Source organism: Colossoma macropomum, unplaced genomic scaffold (genome assembly GCF_904425465.1).
Source record: "Colossoma macropomum unplaced genomic scaffold, Colossoma_macropomum, whole genome shotgun sequence".
Classification (NCBI taxonomy): domain Eukaryota; kingdom Metazoa; phylum Chordata; class Actinopteri; order Characiformes; family Serrasalmidae; genus Colossoma; species Colossoma macropomum.
In genome coordinates this window covers 4,800,446-4,815,452 of record NW_023494801.1, presented here as the reverse complement: position 1 = coordinate 4,815,452, position 15,007 = coordinate 4,800,446, and the positions used below count along the sequence as shown (strand labels likewise).

General features: G+C 38.1%; 1 protein-coding gene across 1 annotated transcript; it reads right to left on the bottom strand.

Moving 5' to 3' along the window:
* Nucleotides 1–4,743: 4,743 nt before the first annotated feature.
* Nucleotides 4,744–13,769, bottom strand: LOC118821826 (apoptosis regulator BAX-like). The gene is made up of 6 exons (XM_036590560.1): nucleotides 13,650–13,769; nucleotides 13,533–13,563; nucleotides 10,234–10,404; nucleotides 7,027–7,162; nucleotides 6,820–6,924; nucleotides 4,744–5,268 (listed from the first exon to the last, which is right to left on the bottom strand). The coding sequence occupies exons 1-6, from the start codon at nucleotides 13,669–13,671 to the stop codon at nucleotides 5,113–5,115; spliced, it is 621 nt and encodes a 206-aa protein (XP_036446453.1). The 5' UTR covers nucleotides 13,672–13,769; the 3' UTR covers nucleotides 4,744–5,112.
* Between the last annotated feature and the right edge of the window lie 1,238 nt (nucleotides 13,770–15,007).

Genomic DNA, 15,007 nt, shown 5'->3' with positions numbered 1-15,007 from the left:
ACACAGTACTTTTACTCTTTTGATACTTTAGTATCTTTAAAAACAAGTGTTTTTGTACTTTATCTCAAGTAGAAACATGAAGTCAGAGACCATGACCACCCTTCAATTATTTAATTTCCAAACAAAAAACAGCCATTCAGTATAAACTATTAGTTTTTTGCCATCACATAAAAATGCAGGAAACTGAAAATTACCCAGAAACAACTAAGTATAATATTGAATATTCTTTCAGTATTTACTGTGTCCACCCTTTGCATGTATTACAGCTTCTTTTCAAGAGACTTGCTTTCAGTTTTTCAAAGAAATCTGCATGAATATCTTTGAATCCTCCACAGTTCGGAAGTAGGTTACATTTTCTGCTCCTTACGATCCACATAATCCCAAACACTTTCAGTGGTGTTGAGGTCTGGACTCTGGGGTGGTCAGTCCATTGTTCAGCTTCTTTGTTTGATGTGTCCGTCTCCTTTTCTCACTGAGGTTCTTCTTGATCAGCTACAAATCCTTTCAGACCCATAGCGCTGAGTCGTCTTCTCACAGTGGAAAGATGGACAGAAACACCTGTGGATGTTTTCAGATCTGAAGCAGCTTGATTTTCTCCTCTCTCTCAGAGATGAAAGCTTTAAGTGCTGTTTATCTGATGGGGACAGTTTTGGTGTCTACCAGGTCTTCCAGGTGGTTGTTAGGAGGCCCATTTTCTGTGAATCTTTTCAGCATTTTTTTAAACTCGTTTTGGAGACTCTTATTTTTTCACTTATTTTACTTTGACTTTCTCCTTTATCTATGTAAGGGAATTATGTTATATCTAATCTATCTCCTGTACTTAATGGCTGTTCTGATTAAAGATATTAAAGGTGGACTCTTGGCTTTAGCACAGTACTGTTGTTTCTTCGCTCATTGTCCATTTTATCAGCTCCACTTACTATATAGGTGCACTTTGTAGTTCTACAATTACAGACGGTAGTCCATCTGTTTCTCTGCATACTTTGTTAGCCCCCTTTTACCCTGTTCTTCAGTAGTCAGGACCCCCATGGACCCTCACAGAGCAGGTACTATTTGGGTGGTGGATCATTCTCAGCTGTTGTTAGTGTGTGTTGTGCTGGTCTGAGTGGATCAGACACAGCAGTGCTGCTGGAGCTTTTAAACAACTCAGTGTCACTGCTGGACTGAGAATAGTCCACCAACCAAAAATATCCAGCCAGCAGCATCCTGTGACCACTGATGAAGGACTAGAGGATGACCAACACAAATTGTGCAGCAGCAGATGAGCTATCGTCTCTGACTTTATATCTACAATGTGGACTGACAAGGTAGGAGTGTCCAATAGAGTGGACAGTGAGTGGACACAGTGTTTAAAAACTCCAGCAGCACTGCTGTGTCTGATCCATTCAGATATAGTAAGTGGAGCTGATAAAATGGACAATGAGCGTAGAAGCAAGGAGGTGGTCATAATGTTACGCCTCACTCAGGTGCAGGATGTCTGTCCTTTGTTCACCTCTGCACTCTGTACAGTGGAAAGGCCTGCTTACTTTATAGGACTGTTCAGTACACAGTTAAGTCACTATGGATAAACAGAACTCCTGATAGAAGTGTAAAATTTAGTGTGTCCAACATTTTAAAAATAAGAGTTTGTGACACAATGTGTCTGAAGGCTAAATCATTCCCACGTTTTATCCTCCAAGTAAGCACTCAGTCCTTCCCAAAACGTTGGTGACTGTTGAAGGCAGTTTGTTTTACTATCAGTTTGTCCTCCTATCACTACAGTGATCTCCAACTTGTTTACCACGCAAGCAAGACAAATAATTTTATTACAGCCATTTAAATAGAAAATATTCATCATCTTTTATTGCAAAGTAAAATGTTGTGCAAAGCCTAACAAAATACAAAAAGTTCTTTGAGTAATATAAAGTACAGAACTCAGGAGTGGTGCAGCTAAACAAGATCTTCTAAGCATACATACATAAGTAACAAGCATAAGCAACTTTATTAACTGTGCATCAAAGTATACATATAAAAGTACAATGCTTATAATAAAGTTATTTTTATTTAAAGCTACTTCACCACCTTAAACCACTCACAGTAAACCACCAGTCAAAGTTTGGAATCACTGTTTTGTGCGTTTGGATGATTAGTAGGACTTTAGAAAGCTGTAAATAAAAATGTAAAAAAATGTTCGATGTGTCCAGAATGATGAAGAGAGCTATAGATGATGCTAAATCACTGAGAGAGCTGTAGAACACTGAGACTTACGCTGAATACTGAATACAAGTTATTAATTTTTGCCATCAGATCAGAACGCAGGAAACTGAAAATTACATAAACAACTAAATATCCATAACAATAAATTATCCACAATTAATAAGAGAAACAAGAATGTGGATCAAATCTCAAGGCTATTAATGTAAACAGAAAATTCCATTATATTATTATCATTTGGGGAATGGTTTGTAATATTTAAACCCACATTCTCTAAGTTATTAATGTATATAAATTAACAAAAATTGTTAATATATCAAGTGATTCCAAACCAAATGCGCCAAGTTACTAAACTGCACTTTAGGTTGTGAAAATAGCAATTATACCAGGAAAACATGCATTAGCTATTTTAAAGTGGAATAATATGATCAATAAAAACGACAACGATTTCTTTCACATATAGCTTTCATCCATATTCAAATGACAGTACTCTGTTTATGAATGAGGTAGAAGTTGCACCTGCTTATTGCCTGAAAGCTAACAAAAAGACACTGGTGTTGTGGTCTGTGACAAGTGCAGAAGGAAATATTACAGTACTCTAACATCACGGTATCAGTCACTTTCAAAAAAAGACAATTCTAGTTAATAAATTGCACTCACAATTCTCTTACTCTAATTCATTACTGATATAAATTCATAGTTAAAATATATTCTTAATCAGACAATGAAACTGTATTCTACAGGAACAAATACAAAATGCAAAATCTGAATAGCCCCAGTCAAATAAGCTGTTTTGTAGATATTGTAGGTGAAAATAAGATGACTCTTCCTCTACGGTGCACAAGCAAATATGAATTTTTTTTGCAAAATTTCTATTTATTTGCTAAGTTTAACATATTCGAAAAATAAACACAACATATTGAATGTGTCATAACTTTTGTATGTGCTATTTTTTTTAACCAATAACTTTGCAGTAAAATGTGCAGGAAATGTGTTCTTTGTAGAGGAAGTCTTTTTACATAAAAATGTATTTTGACCAGTGCTCAACACACACATACATACTGCATACAATTATATGCCCTTTTGTAATCTCATCATTTTATAATTCATTTTTATCAACTCTAAGTAAGTGTTTTATTGCACACTGCGTTGTATTTCATCAAACCAGTAATTCTGAGAGTCTTGGTCATACAACCCCATTTCCAAAAAAGTTGGGATGCTGTGCAAAATGTACATAAAAACAAAATACAATTATGTGCAAATCATTTTGAATTTGATGCCAACAACACATTCTAAAAAAGTTGGGACGGGGCAACAAAAGGCTGGTAAAGTTGTGTAATGCTAATAAAAACACCTGGTGGTTAATTGGCAACAGGTCAGTAACATGATTGGATATAAAGGAGCATCTCAGAGGGGCTGAGTCTTTCAGAAGTAAAGATGAGGAGAGGTTCACCACTCTGTGAAAGACGAGCAAATAGTGCAACAATTCAAGAATAATGTTTCTCAATATAAAATAGCAAAGAACTTTTGCTTTTCATCATCTACAGTACATGATAACATTAAAAGATTCAGAGAATCTGGGGAAATCTCTGTATTTAAGGGACAATGCCAAAAACCTGTATTTGCTGGCCGTGATCTTTGGGCCCTCAGACAGCCCTGCATTAAAAACAGACATGATTCTGTAGTGGAAAAAACTGCATGGGCTCAAACATTTCTGAAAAACACTCTATGTAAAAACGGTTCATCACTGCATCCACAAATGCAAGTTAAAACTCTAAAACGCAAAGAAGTAAATGTGCATTAACAGGATCCAGAAACACCGTCGCCTTCTCTGGGCCTGAGCTCATTTAAAATGGACTGAGGGGAAGTGGAAAAGTATCCTGAGGACTGACAAATCAACATTTGAATTTTTTTATGGAAATCATGGACACTGTGTCCTCCAGGCTAAAAACCACTCAGCTTGTTATCAGTGCACAGTTCAAAAGCCAGTTTTTATGATGGTATAGGGGTGCATTAGTGCACATGGCATGGGTGATGTGTACATCTGTGAAGGTACCATTAATGCTGAATGATATATACATGTTTTGGCAACATATGCTGCCATCCAGACTACGTCTGTTTCAGGGAAGGCCTTAATTGTTTCAGGAAGACAATGTCAAACCACATTCTGCATGTATTGACAGCATTGCTCCGTATTAAAAGAGTCTGACTGGCTGCAGTCCAGATCTGTCACCACTGATAACATTTAGTGCATTATGAAATGAAAAATATGACAAATGAGACCCTGAACTGTTGAGCACCTGAAATCCTATATCAAACAAGAACAGGAAAACATTTCACTTTCAAAACTACAGCAGTGTCTCCTCAGTTCCCAAACACTTATACAGAGTGTTAAAAGAAGAGGTGATGCAGCACAGTGGTAAACAGGCCCCCGTCCCAACTTTTTTGGAACATGTTGTTGGAATCAAATTCAAAACAGGCATGTATTTTTCAAAAAACAATAAAATTTCTCAGTTTCAACATTTGATATGTTGTCTTTGTATTGTTTTCCTTTAAAATATGGTTTACATGATCTGCATATCATTACATTCTATTTTTATTTACATTCTACACAGCGTACCAACTTTTTTGGAAATGGGGTTGTACATTTCTGTACTTGCCCAGGAGCCACAGATGCACAATAGCTAAACTGGCACATTTACAGACATGTATGTTACTGTGCATTCTCCCTGTAAATTTAACTACAGTAAAATAAGGTAAATTATAAAAGGTTTGGCTCTTTCACTTTTTTAAACCATATGAATCTACATGATTGTCCTCATTGTTTTCTGCCTAAAGTCACATCAGTTTCATCTCCTCTCTGCCTGCTGGTCCTTCCCTCAGTCCCTCTCTGCTCGCTTTCTTTCTGATTAGTTTCTCTCAGTTGCACCTGTTCATTCTCCACATAATGAACCCACCCAGCAGTGCTCCAGTGATGAACACCAGGACGAATCCAGCAGAGGAAGGGATGCTGTTTAGGGATGAAGCAGAAAACCGCTCTATGGAGAATCGAGTCAGTGCTGAAATACTGTTAATCTGTGAGTAGAGAACAAAAAACAAGGTAGGAACGTTAAGACTAGGACTGCATTATATACACTGAATACTTTTTTTGGTGGAACCTAGTCTATAAGGGAAACAGTTACTGTTAACTTTTGTCACAGAGGGTCCATTCAGGTGTATTTGGACACTTTAAGAGACGGTTTGATCAAATTTTAGCTGAAGTTTTCCTTAATGAGCAAAAGAAAAACTGGCATTAATAATGTTCAATTCTTCATATATAATTTATAATACAACATTCTTGTTGTACTATATATGTTGACCTTTCTTTTAATAACTTTCCCTCCCGCTCCAAAACATCTATTTTTTGATTGTCACCTGCACCAGCAAGCGAAAAAAATTAATATTAACCAATAGCAAAATTAATTCAAGTGGTATTAATGATAAATTTATCCTTTTTCTTTTATATATTACAAGGTTAAAACTTAATAAGTTAAAACTCCAAAATGCAAAGTCATATATAAACAGGGCCCAGAAATGCTGCCTCCTTCTCTGGGCCTGAGCTCATTTAAAGTAGACTGAGGAGAAGTGAAAAAGTGTCCTGTGGTCCGACAAATCAACATTGTAAATTCTTTAAAAAAAAAATAAAAATGGACACTGTCCTCTGAGCTAAAGACCACTCAGTGTTTTAAAAGAAGAGGTGATGAAATACAGTGGTAAACATGCCCCCGTCCCAACTTTTTTGGAACGTGTTGTTGGTATCAAGTTCAAAATGGGCACATATTTATCAAAAACCAATAAAAATTCGACATCAAACATTTGATGTGTTGTCCTTGTACTGTTTTCCTTTAAAAATATGGTTTACATGATTTGCATGTCATTGCATTCTATTTTTATCTACATTCTGCACAGCGTTCCAACTTTCTTAGAAATGGGATTGTTTTTCCATCACTGAAATCACTCCATGACGGCTTCCTTGTAGCCTCTTTCTGCAGGCCACCAAGCAGCCATTCTACCGGCTGAATGGAAATCAACTCAGATGTTTTTATTAATATAATGAAATAAATTATTTTCCCTGTAACTCTGTCAGATTAACTGGGACACTGTTGTCTCTCTGTGAGTGTGAAATGTTGTGACCCTCTGTTAAGCTGCTAGTGAGCAATGAGGGGTGAAAGGGGGGGGCGGGAGAGCCCCGTGCTGTGAAAAAAAATTCACACTTCACAAAGACAGATAAAATAGTCAGCACAACTGCAGCTTTCATATTATCAAAAAATCATATACAACTACTACAATAAAATTTAATAGAAGTTAAATACAGAAAAGGCATTTTTATAAATCATGCTTTGCTTGCTCACCTAAAAAAAATCCAGTTTGCTTCTCATTTTGTAAATCACACATATTTCTATTGATATACAGCCTGTGAATGTATAAAATGCGAGGTTCAATTCGCTGACTTGCTTCAAAACAAGCGGAAATTGCACTTTATCGCTACTGTGAATGAAGTCCTATACTATATATACATATCATTTTCTAACTCCCTCATATGAGTATGTTTATAATTAGTGAGTTGTGTGCATTGGTCCTTCTTACCCATCCTCCCATGTTGCAAATCCACTGCAGTAGCTTTTTCCTGAAGTAATCCAGACTTAAGGTCACTATGTCTGTGACCACTTCTGGCAAATGAGCAAGTACCATCTAGAGAAGAAAGAAAGAAGAAATCACGATACAGACGCAAACCCCTAGAGAAACAGAACTACAGGACAGGTCAGCGTACTGAAGAAAGAAAATAAGCAGGACCTTTGCTGACAGTTTTCCAACGGAGTAGAAGAGCACGATAATTCTTCCCCAGTTAATCTGGCCATCACTGAAGAGACTCTTCACGAGCTTCCCGAAACTGCTTTTATTAGCCAAAGGTACTAATCCGTCGATCATGCTGAGAGGAGGACAGGAGGGGAGAAAATGGCAGTGGTAAGTTCTGATGTTTGGAAGACTGAATGTGTTGTAAAACCTATGTGTTGTAAAACGCAGCAGCTCTCAATGTCGGCGCTGAAACTTGATCCATGCGTTCAGTTCGTCAATTTTGTTCTCCAGCGATTGAACATTTGTGTATTTGTGTTAAAGTCTGTCTTGAGCGATGAGGGGATGTCCAGAAGAGTTTGTTGCGCATATTGAATGATCTCAAAAGCGGTATGTGCAAAAACACAAAGAAACAGCACAGTAAAACATAAAAAAACATAGAGTTTACCCGGAGCTCTCACCAGCGCTTTCTACGCACCGGAACCGGAATCTCTGTGTGTGTGTGTATATATATATATATATATATATATCGGACTATATGAGGGCTGACACTTCTGACTGTATTAGTAATTGAATAATCTAGTTATCAGAGTTTTTCAAAAATCAACAAAAATGGATTTCATTGAGTAATAACATAACATACATAGACTTACATGTGTTATTGGTCTGCAAATTCGCATTATCTTAACTGCCTACTAATCATTGTTTTTGGATTGTTGTGAAGCAGCAGTGAAGGTGTCTACTGAATTGTATTTGCTACTGTTTTAGCGTTTGACAGAGGAGATGTTCACAAAACCAAACACTTGAAACGAGCGCCAGTCTCTGTGATGTTCTCATTTACTGCCATAGAGCACTATTATCACATAAGCTCACTGCAGAGGTCACTAGTCGGGGTGGGAATCTCTGGGCACCTCACGATTTGATTTGATTACGATTCAGAGGCTGAATGAATTTACTTCTAATATCTTTTATTAATAAATCACTGGAAGCGATGTGTTAAGTGAACTGGAAGGCTCTCATTCTCTGCTCTTGTTTGGAGTACATGAGACGCTGCTGCCACTCATCTGTGATAAAATGCGCAGTTACGGTGAAATAAGATTCTGTGGCAATGAACATCCACGCATCACGGTACAGCTATCCTACCCATTTTCTTCAGTGATTCCATAACTTCAGTTTTGGTCTCGTTGTAGAGAGTGGGGGGGGGGTCTTTGTGTCAGTAAAATATCTTCGAGACGGGACCCTGTTGCGGCTCCACATCAGAATTAGATTTGTAGGCAAAAATAAAATAATTCTCCTTTGCAGTAAAATAAAGCTCTGCTGATCGTTCAACACAGTTTAATGATAAACAATCTTAAACGCTAATTTGGAGACGAATGGACTTATTTGGACTTATTTGCGTTTATAATCTCGCCAGCTGGTTTCCTGAAACCTTTAATCTGCAACGAGAAACTGACAAACACTTAAAAAAAGGAAACTGAAGTCAGCTTCTCGTTCTCCAGCTTCTTGTTTGAATCTTCCTGTTCCACTTTAAATTGCGCAGCAGTTACATTCTGGCACCATAGGCACCATTTAAGGTAGAACGGGAAAATTCAGACAAGAAGCTGGTGAATGAGAAGCGACTTCAGCCTTGTAAAAAGTAAGCACAGTAAGTCTGCGTTTTTGTTTGTATTATATTTTTAGCCTACGCTGGGGCATTAGCACGTACTGAGACACATGTATAGCCAAGATGGTAAAATGGACTCAAAATGTTGTGGCCCCCAAGGTGGTTTGATTTTTGTTGAAAAGACAAAATGACTCTTATTAACGTTTGGGTTGTGACCCCTGCACTAGCTTTTAATGTAGTGTCCTGCCACAGACTGTCCGGGCGCTGCACGTCCACACTTCCAAGTTCCGCCTTTTGCTTTCTGTCAACATTACGCTATCAATTAAAATGTATAAAATCGATTTTTGACATTTGTGTATCGGTTCAGCATCTAAGAACTGATTTTTTGTCCCCCACCCCTAGCCACTAAAAGAATGAATATCTTGTTTAATTGTACCTGTTATTAAGATTAGCATCTATTGGTAAAGTGTATGTAGTCCTACTTTGGCCGCAGAATCCACTGCAGAGCCATTCTGCAGTTCCTCCAAAGAAACATCTTTTAATCAGACTTTTCATTTTTATAGTGTACACTGAAAACAGGAAAAACATCTCACTCCATTTTATCATGATGACCTCAATGATGAAGAATCAGACTACATACTATTTGATTTAAGCCACTGAATGCAGGGATGTGTAATGCAAAAATATCAGTATCTCAGCTACCACATGACGTAGATCATGACTTAAGTCAAACTGCTGAAAGACTGTGCATCGTTTCTGCAGTATTGTCAGTCAGCTTTCCAATTAGTTCTAAAGTCCTGCGTAATCATCAAGCAAGACCAGAGACGCAGGAAGGTGTGCTGAAATGTTAAACAGCGTATATGTGATGTGACCGATGACGTCATGAAAAAATGCCTCCCCCTCGGCCCCATTAGATTTTTTTTGGTTTGTTTTGGCTAATGTACGTCAAACAGAACACACAAACCTGGTAACATACATCATCACTCTGCTCTTTTGATCTGGACAAACTTTATGCAAATAAACTGACCAATGACCAATCAAGATCGTTGATACATGGAACGGTAATCGATTGTCACGCCCACAGTCAGACGGTGAGATCTGACTCGGGGAAGCCCACCAAGCAGGAAAATATAACGGTTTAATAAAAACATCATGTTAAATGTTTTTTTTTTAGTTAAAAAACAATATTAGGGCTCACAACTACCCTACAACTCTTCGCAGACTTTTTCTCTTCGCACCTCAACCTGCATGTTTTAGAGACATGCCCCCAAAACGGCCAGCTGCTGTTGGCTCACCAGAATGAAAATAAGGTGTTAACTTATACAGTGCACAGCTGCTGCAGATTTTGGAAATATACAAATAAAAATATAAAATGCACACTCTGCTCTGTCACAAGCACAAATGGGTCTTTATCATGCTCAAATTATTATAAAGTTCCTGCATGGCTGAGCAAGATCAACTCTTAAACAGATTCAAATGTGTTTGAGTTTTAATAATGACTGTGTATCTGTTTTTTAGTGTAGTTAGTTTAGTGTAGGGCAAATTAGGCCTCTTACAATTCTGTTCATCAAAAAAGGTATAAAATACCACATCCTGTCGCTTACTCGTTAATCTTTTTATCCTGATCCAGCTGGTCACCGATCACTCTAATGGTTTTTCCCAGCTGTTCCAACAGACGCTGATCCTGAGGGTTGGTTATCTGTTGAGATTTTGGAAGGCCAAGACACGAGGTGTCTACTTCTGTAGTTACGTTCTTCACCTGATCCGCCACCACTCTGAAAGACACATATATTTGTGATAACAGCACAATAACTGTCTCATTGCACTCAGCACTGCTTCGTAAGTAATGACTCACTTTACACTGCAGCTAACCGTTACTAAGTTTGTACTTTGGTTGGCAGCTGTGAACAATTAAACAGAAAATAATTCAGCAAACAAGATGAACTGTGAAATGCTTTACAGAAATGACTAGAACAAAACCACATTTAGGTTCATCTGGCAAACATTAAAACATGTACCTGATTATTGTGTATTTGTTTGTATATTTTTGAAAATATTTATATAGCCAATTTTAAAAACACATTTGATATATTTGGGACTTACTTGCTTCATTGTTTTGCTTTATTTTGAAGGACGTTTGTATAAAAGCAATAAAATATCACAAATAACATCATTGCATTGATGATCTAGAGTATGTCTACTGCTTAAACGAAATAAGGAGACTGACCACCCAGTTTTACATGCCCTTGTACACCTGGCCTCCTCATTTCAAGGAAATCCCTAGTACTGTCTTAAGGGCTATTACTGTGTTAGCTCTAATGAAGAGTGCTAGATAAGCCCTTGGAGGGGCAAAGGATCAACTGCACATAAATGTTGACTTCAGCAGCAGAACTTGCCCAGAAATCACTGCAGTCTGAAGCGTTTCCCCTTTCAAACCCCAAAATAATGGTGGACAAAGCTGTCTGTAAGCCATAGCAGTAAACCACTTAAAATGACGTTTTTAAAATAACATTTTAACATTTTAAAATCAAAACATTTGCTGGGCTTCAGGTTGCAAACTACTCCATCTTTTGGATCTGTTGATACAACTTCACTTTACTATGCTCGATTGCTAGTAAGTATGCTAAAGGCTACAAGGAGAAAGGCACTGCACCGAGGCTCTATACCGCATTTTGCATTACAAACTTTGCATGGCTAAACAATTAGCTACCTGAGGCTTTCCTGCCAAGAGCACTCTTTAAAAAAAGGTGCCACAAGAGGTTCTTTGAATGATGCCATTGAAGAACCACTTCTGGTTTCTTTCTTTTAGTTCACTATTAATTTCTTACAAATTATGTTTAAAAACAATTATGAGTGTGAAGAACCTTTAAAAGGCCTAAAGAATGTTCACAAAATGTAAAGGGGGACACCAATGTAAGGGTTCTTCCTAGAACCTTTACATTGTGGAAGTTCTTAAAGCTCATCTGTACATTCAGTATTTCAATCCTTTTCTTCTCAGTAGTCTTACATTCAAAAACATGCACTGCTGACAGGAGGACAGTTTAACTGCAGTGAGAAAATGATTTTATTATAATACGCTGATACGCATTTCCCTTCACTAAATACCTAATATTATCTCTAAAATGCTCTTTCTAAAGGTCATAATACTGGAAAATGTATTCTCAGAACTAAACACTCTCATTAAACACTATCAGGATTCACAATCTGACAATAAATATCCCTAAAAATGTCAAAGAAATTGGTATTATAAAGTATATTACACAAGAAATACCATTACGACGTGATATAATATCATGAAAAGTTTTTTAAAATTACATAGCAGTACAAGAGCTAGGAAAAACGTTGGTCAGCCCACACTACTTCCTAGGTACTTGTCCTGGATAGGTGTGGCTGATCATGTGACTACAAAGAAATGACACTCACAAACATCCAGCTGTGATATCCTCTTCAAGGAAATAGCATATTACCTGTTACAAAGAAAGTCCCCCTGTATCCCATCAAGTCCTTACCTGTTTAATGCTAATTGACCCAATAATGACAATATTTGGATATTTACATTTTCTTTCAGGCTGTACATTCTCTGACCTTGCCTGAGCAAACACTGAAAAGTGAGTTTTTATCACATCACTTTTATGAAATCTATCCTGGTTTAGATGGGACTCCTGCTTTATAACAAAACAGGAGAAAATCTAAATGTTACGATGAATAAAAATGGAAACTGCATGTAATTAAAACAATGTCAATGGGTCCTGTTAGATATTCTTTCCAGGAAACTCTTTACATCTTTAAATCTGACCTCTTTCGACCAATTAGAACAGCTTCTGTGGCTGTTGAGCAAGAAAGGAGTAAAACCAGTGACGCTGAACCATAAGACATGTTGTCTGATGACTCAACACTGGGCAAAACCATTTGCCTCTATATCATTTAAATCATTTCTGCAGTACAGTATAATTTAACACTAAACAAACCGGTCACACAAACCGGTGAGCGTCATTTCTTTGTGGTCACATGATGAGCCACACCTATCCAGGCGTACCTAGGACAAACTGGGGCAGTCATGGGCTGGAGGTTAGGGAACTAGCCCTGTGACCTGAAAGTCGCCGGTCTGATCCCCTGAGCTGACAGTATGTCACTGAAGTGCCCTTGAGCAAGGCACCTAACCCCCAACTGCCCACTGCTTCGGGCAAGTGTGCTCACTGCCCCCTAGTCTATGTGGATACACTAGTGTGTATGTGATGATTCACTGCATAGATGGGTTAAAAAGCGGAGGTGAAATTTCCCTGTTGTGGGACTAATAAGGGTCTCTTAATCAATATCCGGTGATATAAACTCAGAGTAGTGCATCTTTAACTCCAACCATCTCTTAGTGATTTGAATTAAGCAACTATATGTGTTATTATTATTGATATGTGGAACCCAATCAGTCTATATGAATTAGTAACACTAACAAACTCGACCAGAATCGACTTGAAATGATCAGCAGCTTCTTAACAAGCTTAGTCTGTCTGTCCGCGACTATGTTTGGCCATCGAAACTAAGTTTACTTTCACTTTCGATTAGTCGAAACTAGTTTTTTTTTACTCAGGTAAACCTACAGAGGCCGGCTTTCATTCCTGTGGCCTAATCCTCCTGTAATACATACTTTAATAAAGAACTGCACTGTATTTTACATTTTCTAGTGTGGTTTAATCTCACCTGGACCAGAGCGACGAAATCAGCACTGGGTTTATATGAATAACACACACAGGAAGGAGGGAAAAAACAGACCAGAAAACGAGTACGAAACTAAAATTAGCCTCTTCCTCGCCAGCGGCTTGTTCGATTTTTTCCGTTCCGCCTTAAATGGTGCGGCAGTTACATTCTGGCGCCTGAAATAAGAAGAAATTAAGAGCTGAAAACTCACCCGATCAACAAAGCCTCGCCAATCAGGTCATCTGTAGAGGAATAACGGTGAACGTTAGACGGGAACATTTCAAAACTCTCCAGATCTCGCGATGAATGAAAATACAGTTAAATTTACCATTTGTTCCCTCACAAGCCATATCGAATAAGACTCTGTATGGCTTATTGGGACACGGCAGCCGCTTCACTTCTCCTGAACAACTCTCTCTCCCTCTATTCGGGCGGAGGAACGACTGGAGTTTCACCAACTTCAGGTTTCACCGTTTGAATTCAGGAAACAAGCGCGTGCGCAGTTTACATAGCACAGTTCTCGCGATACCCTCGCAGCTTTACTTTTGCTTTACTGGAAAAGGGGTGAAATATGGGAATCTGTGGTATATAATATATAATCTATGATATATAAAATGCCAGTTTGTCCTTTGTGTTTGATGCTTTAGGGTAAAAATGTTATTTTAATCTGTATCAAAATACTTTGTATTTTAAAAACAAATAAAAGCAAATATTTTTCCCCCAAATTGGTCTCACAATTATGCTAGTCGTTGCTATTCACTATTTTATGTGCGCTGTTTTACTGTTTTCTTTTTATCCCGTGAAGCATTTGCATTTTATGTAGGAGGTACATATATATTACATAAGCCATTATTAGCAATCGCAAATGATGATTCTTGTATACAGCTTTTTGAAACGACATACAGTTTTTGTTAAATTATCGAAAGATTATTTTTTTTTCCCCACAGAAAATGAGTAGGAGAATTGTATGTGCAAAGGTTTGTGCACTCCACTTGCAGAATGATAATGCAAGTACACTTGCAATATCACAAGCAATAGCAACATCCTAGCAACCACCTGGGATACCATATCAAAAATCTAGCAACAATCTAACAACTGTCAGGTATACCATAGCAACCACCTAGCAACACCCTAGCAACAAACTGAAACACCATAGCAACCCCCTAGCGACACCTTGGCAACCAGCTAGCAACCACCTGGTAACACCTTAGCACCCTCCTGAGATACCATAGCAACCTCCTGGGATAGCATAGCAATCATACAGCAACACCCTAATAACTGTCAGGGATACCATAGCAGGCACCTAGCAACACCCTAGCAACCAAGTAGCCACCACCTAGTAACACCTTAGCAATCACCTGAGACACCAAAGCAACCCTCTAGCAACATCATAGCAATCTCCTGGGATACTATAGCAACCAGCTGAGATACCATACAAACCACCTGAGATATCATAGCAATCATACAGCAACATCCCTTTATAACCGTCAGGGATACCATAGTAGCTGCTTAGCAACACCCTAGCAACCAATTAGCAACCACCTAGTAACACCTTAGCAACCACCTGAGATACCATATCAACTACCTGAGATACCATAGCAATCATTTAGCAACATCCCTTTATAACCGTCAGGGATACCATAGTAGCTGCCTAGCAACACCCTAGCAACCAATTAGCAACTACCT

Excerpts from the sequence above, each read along its gene's own strand:
- LOC118821826 (XM_036590560.1), bottom strand. The coding sequence starts at position 13,671 with ATGGCTTGTGAGGGAACAAATG. Across the intron at positions 10,405-13,532 it reads GGCGAGGCTTTGTTGATCGG|AGTGGTGGCGGATCAGGTGA; the intron begins GTGAGTTTTCAG and ends TGTGTCTTTCAG. Across the intron at positions 7,163-10,233 it reads CAGGATAAAAAGATTAACGA|CATGATCGACGGATTAGTAC; the intron begins GTAAGCGACAGG and ends TCCTCCTCTCAG.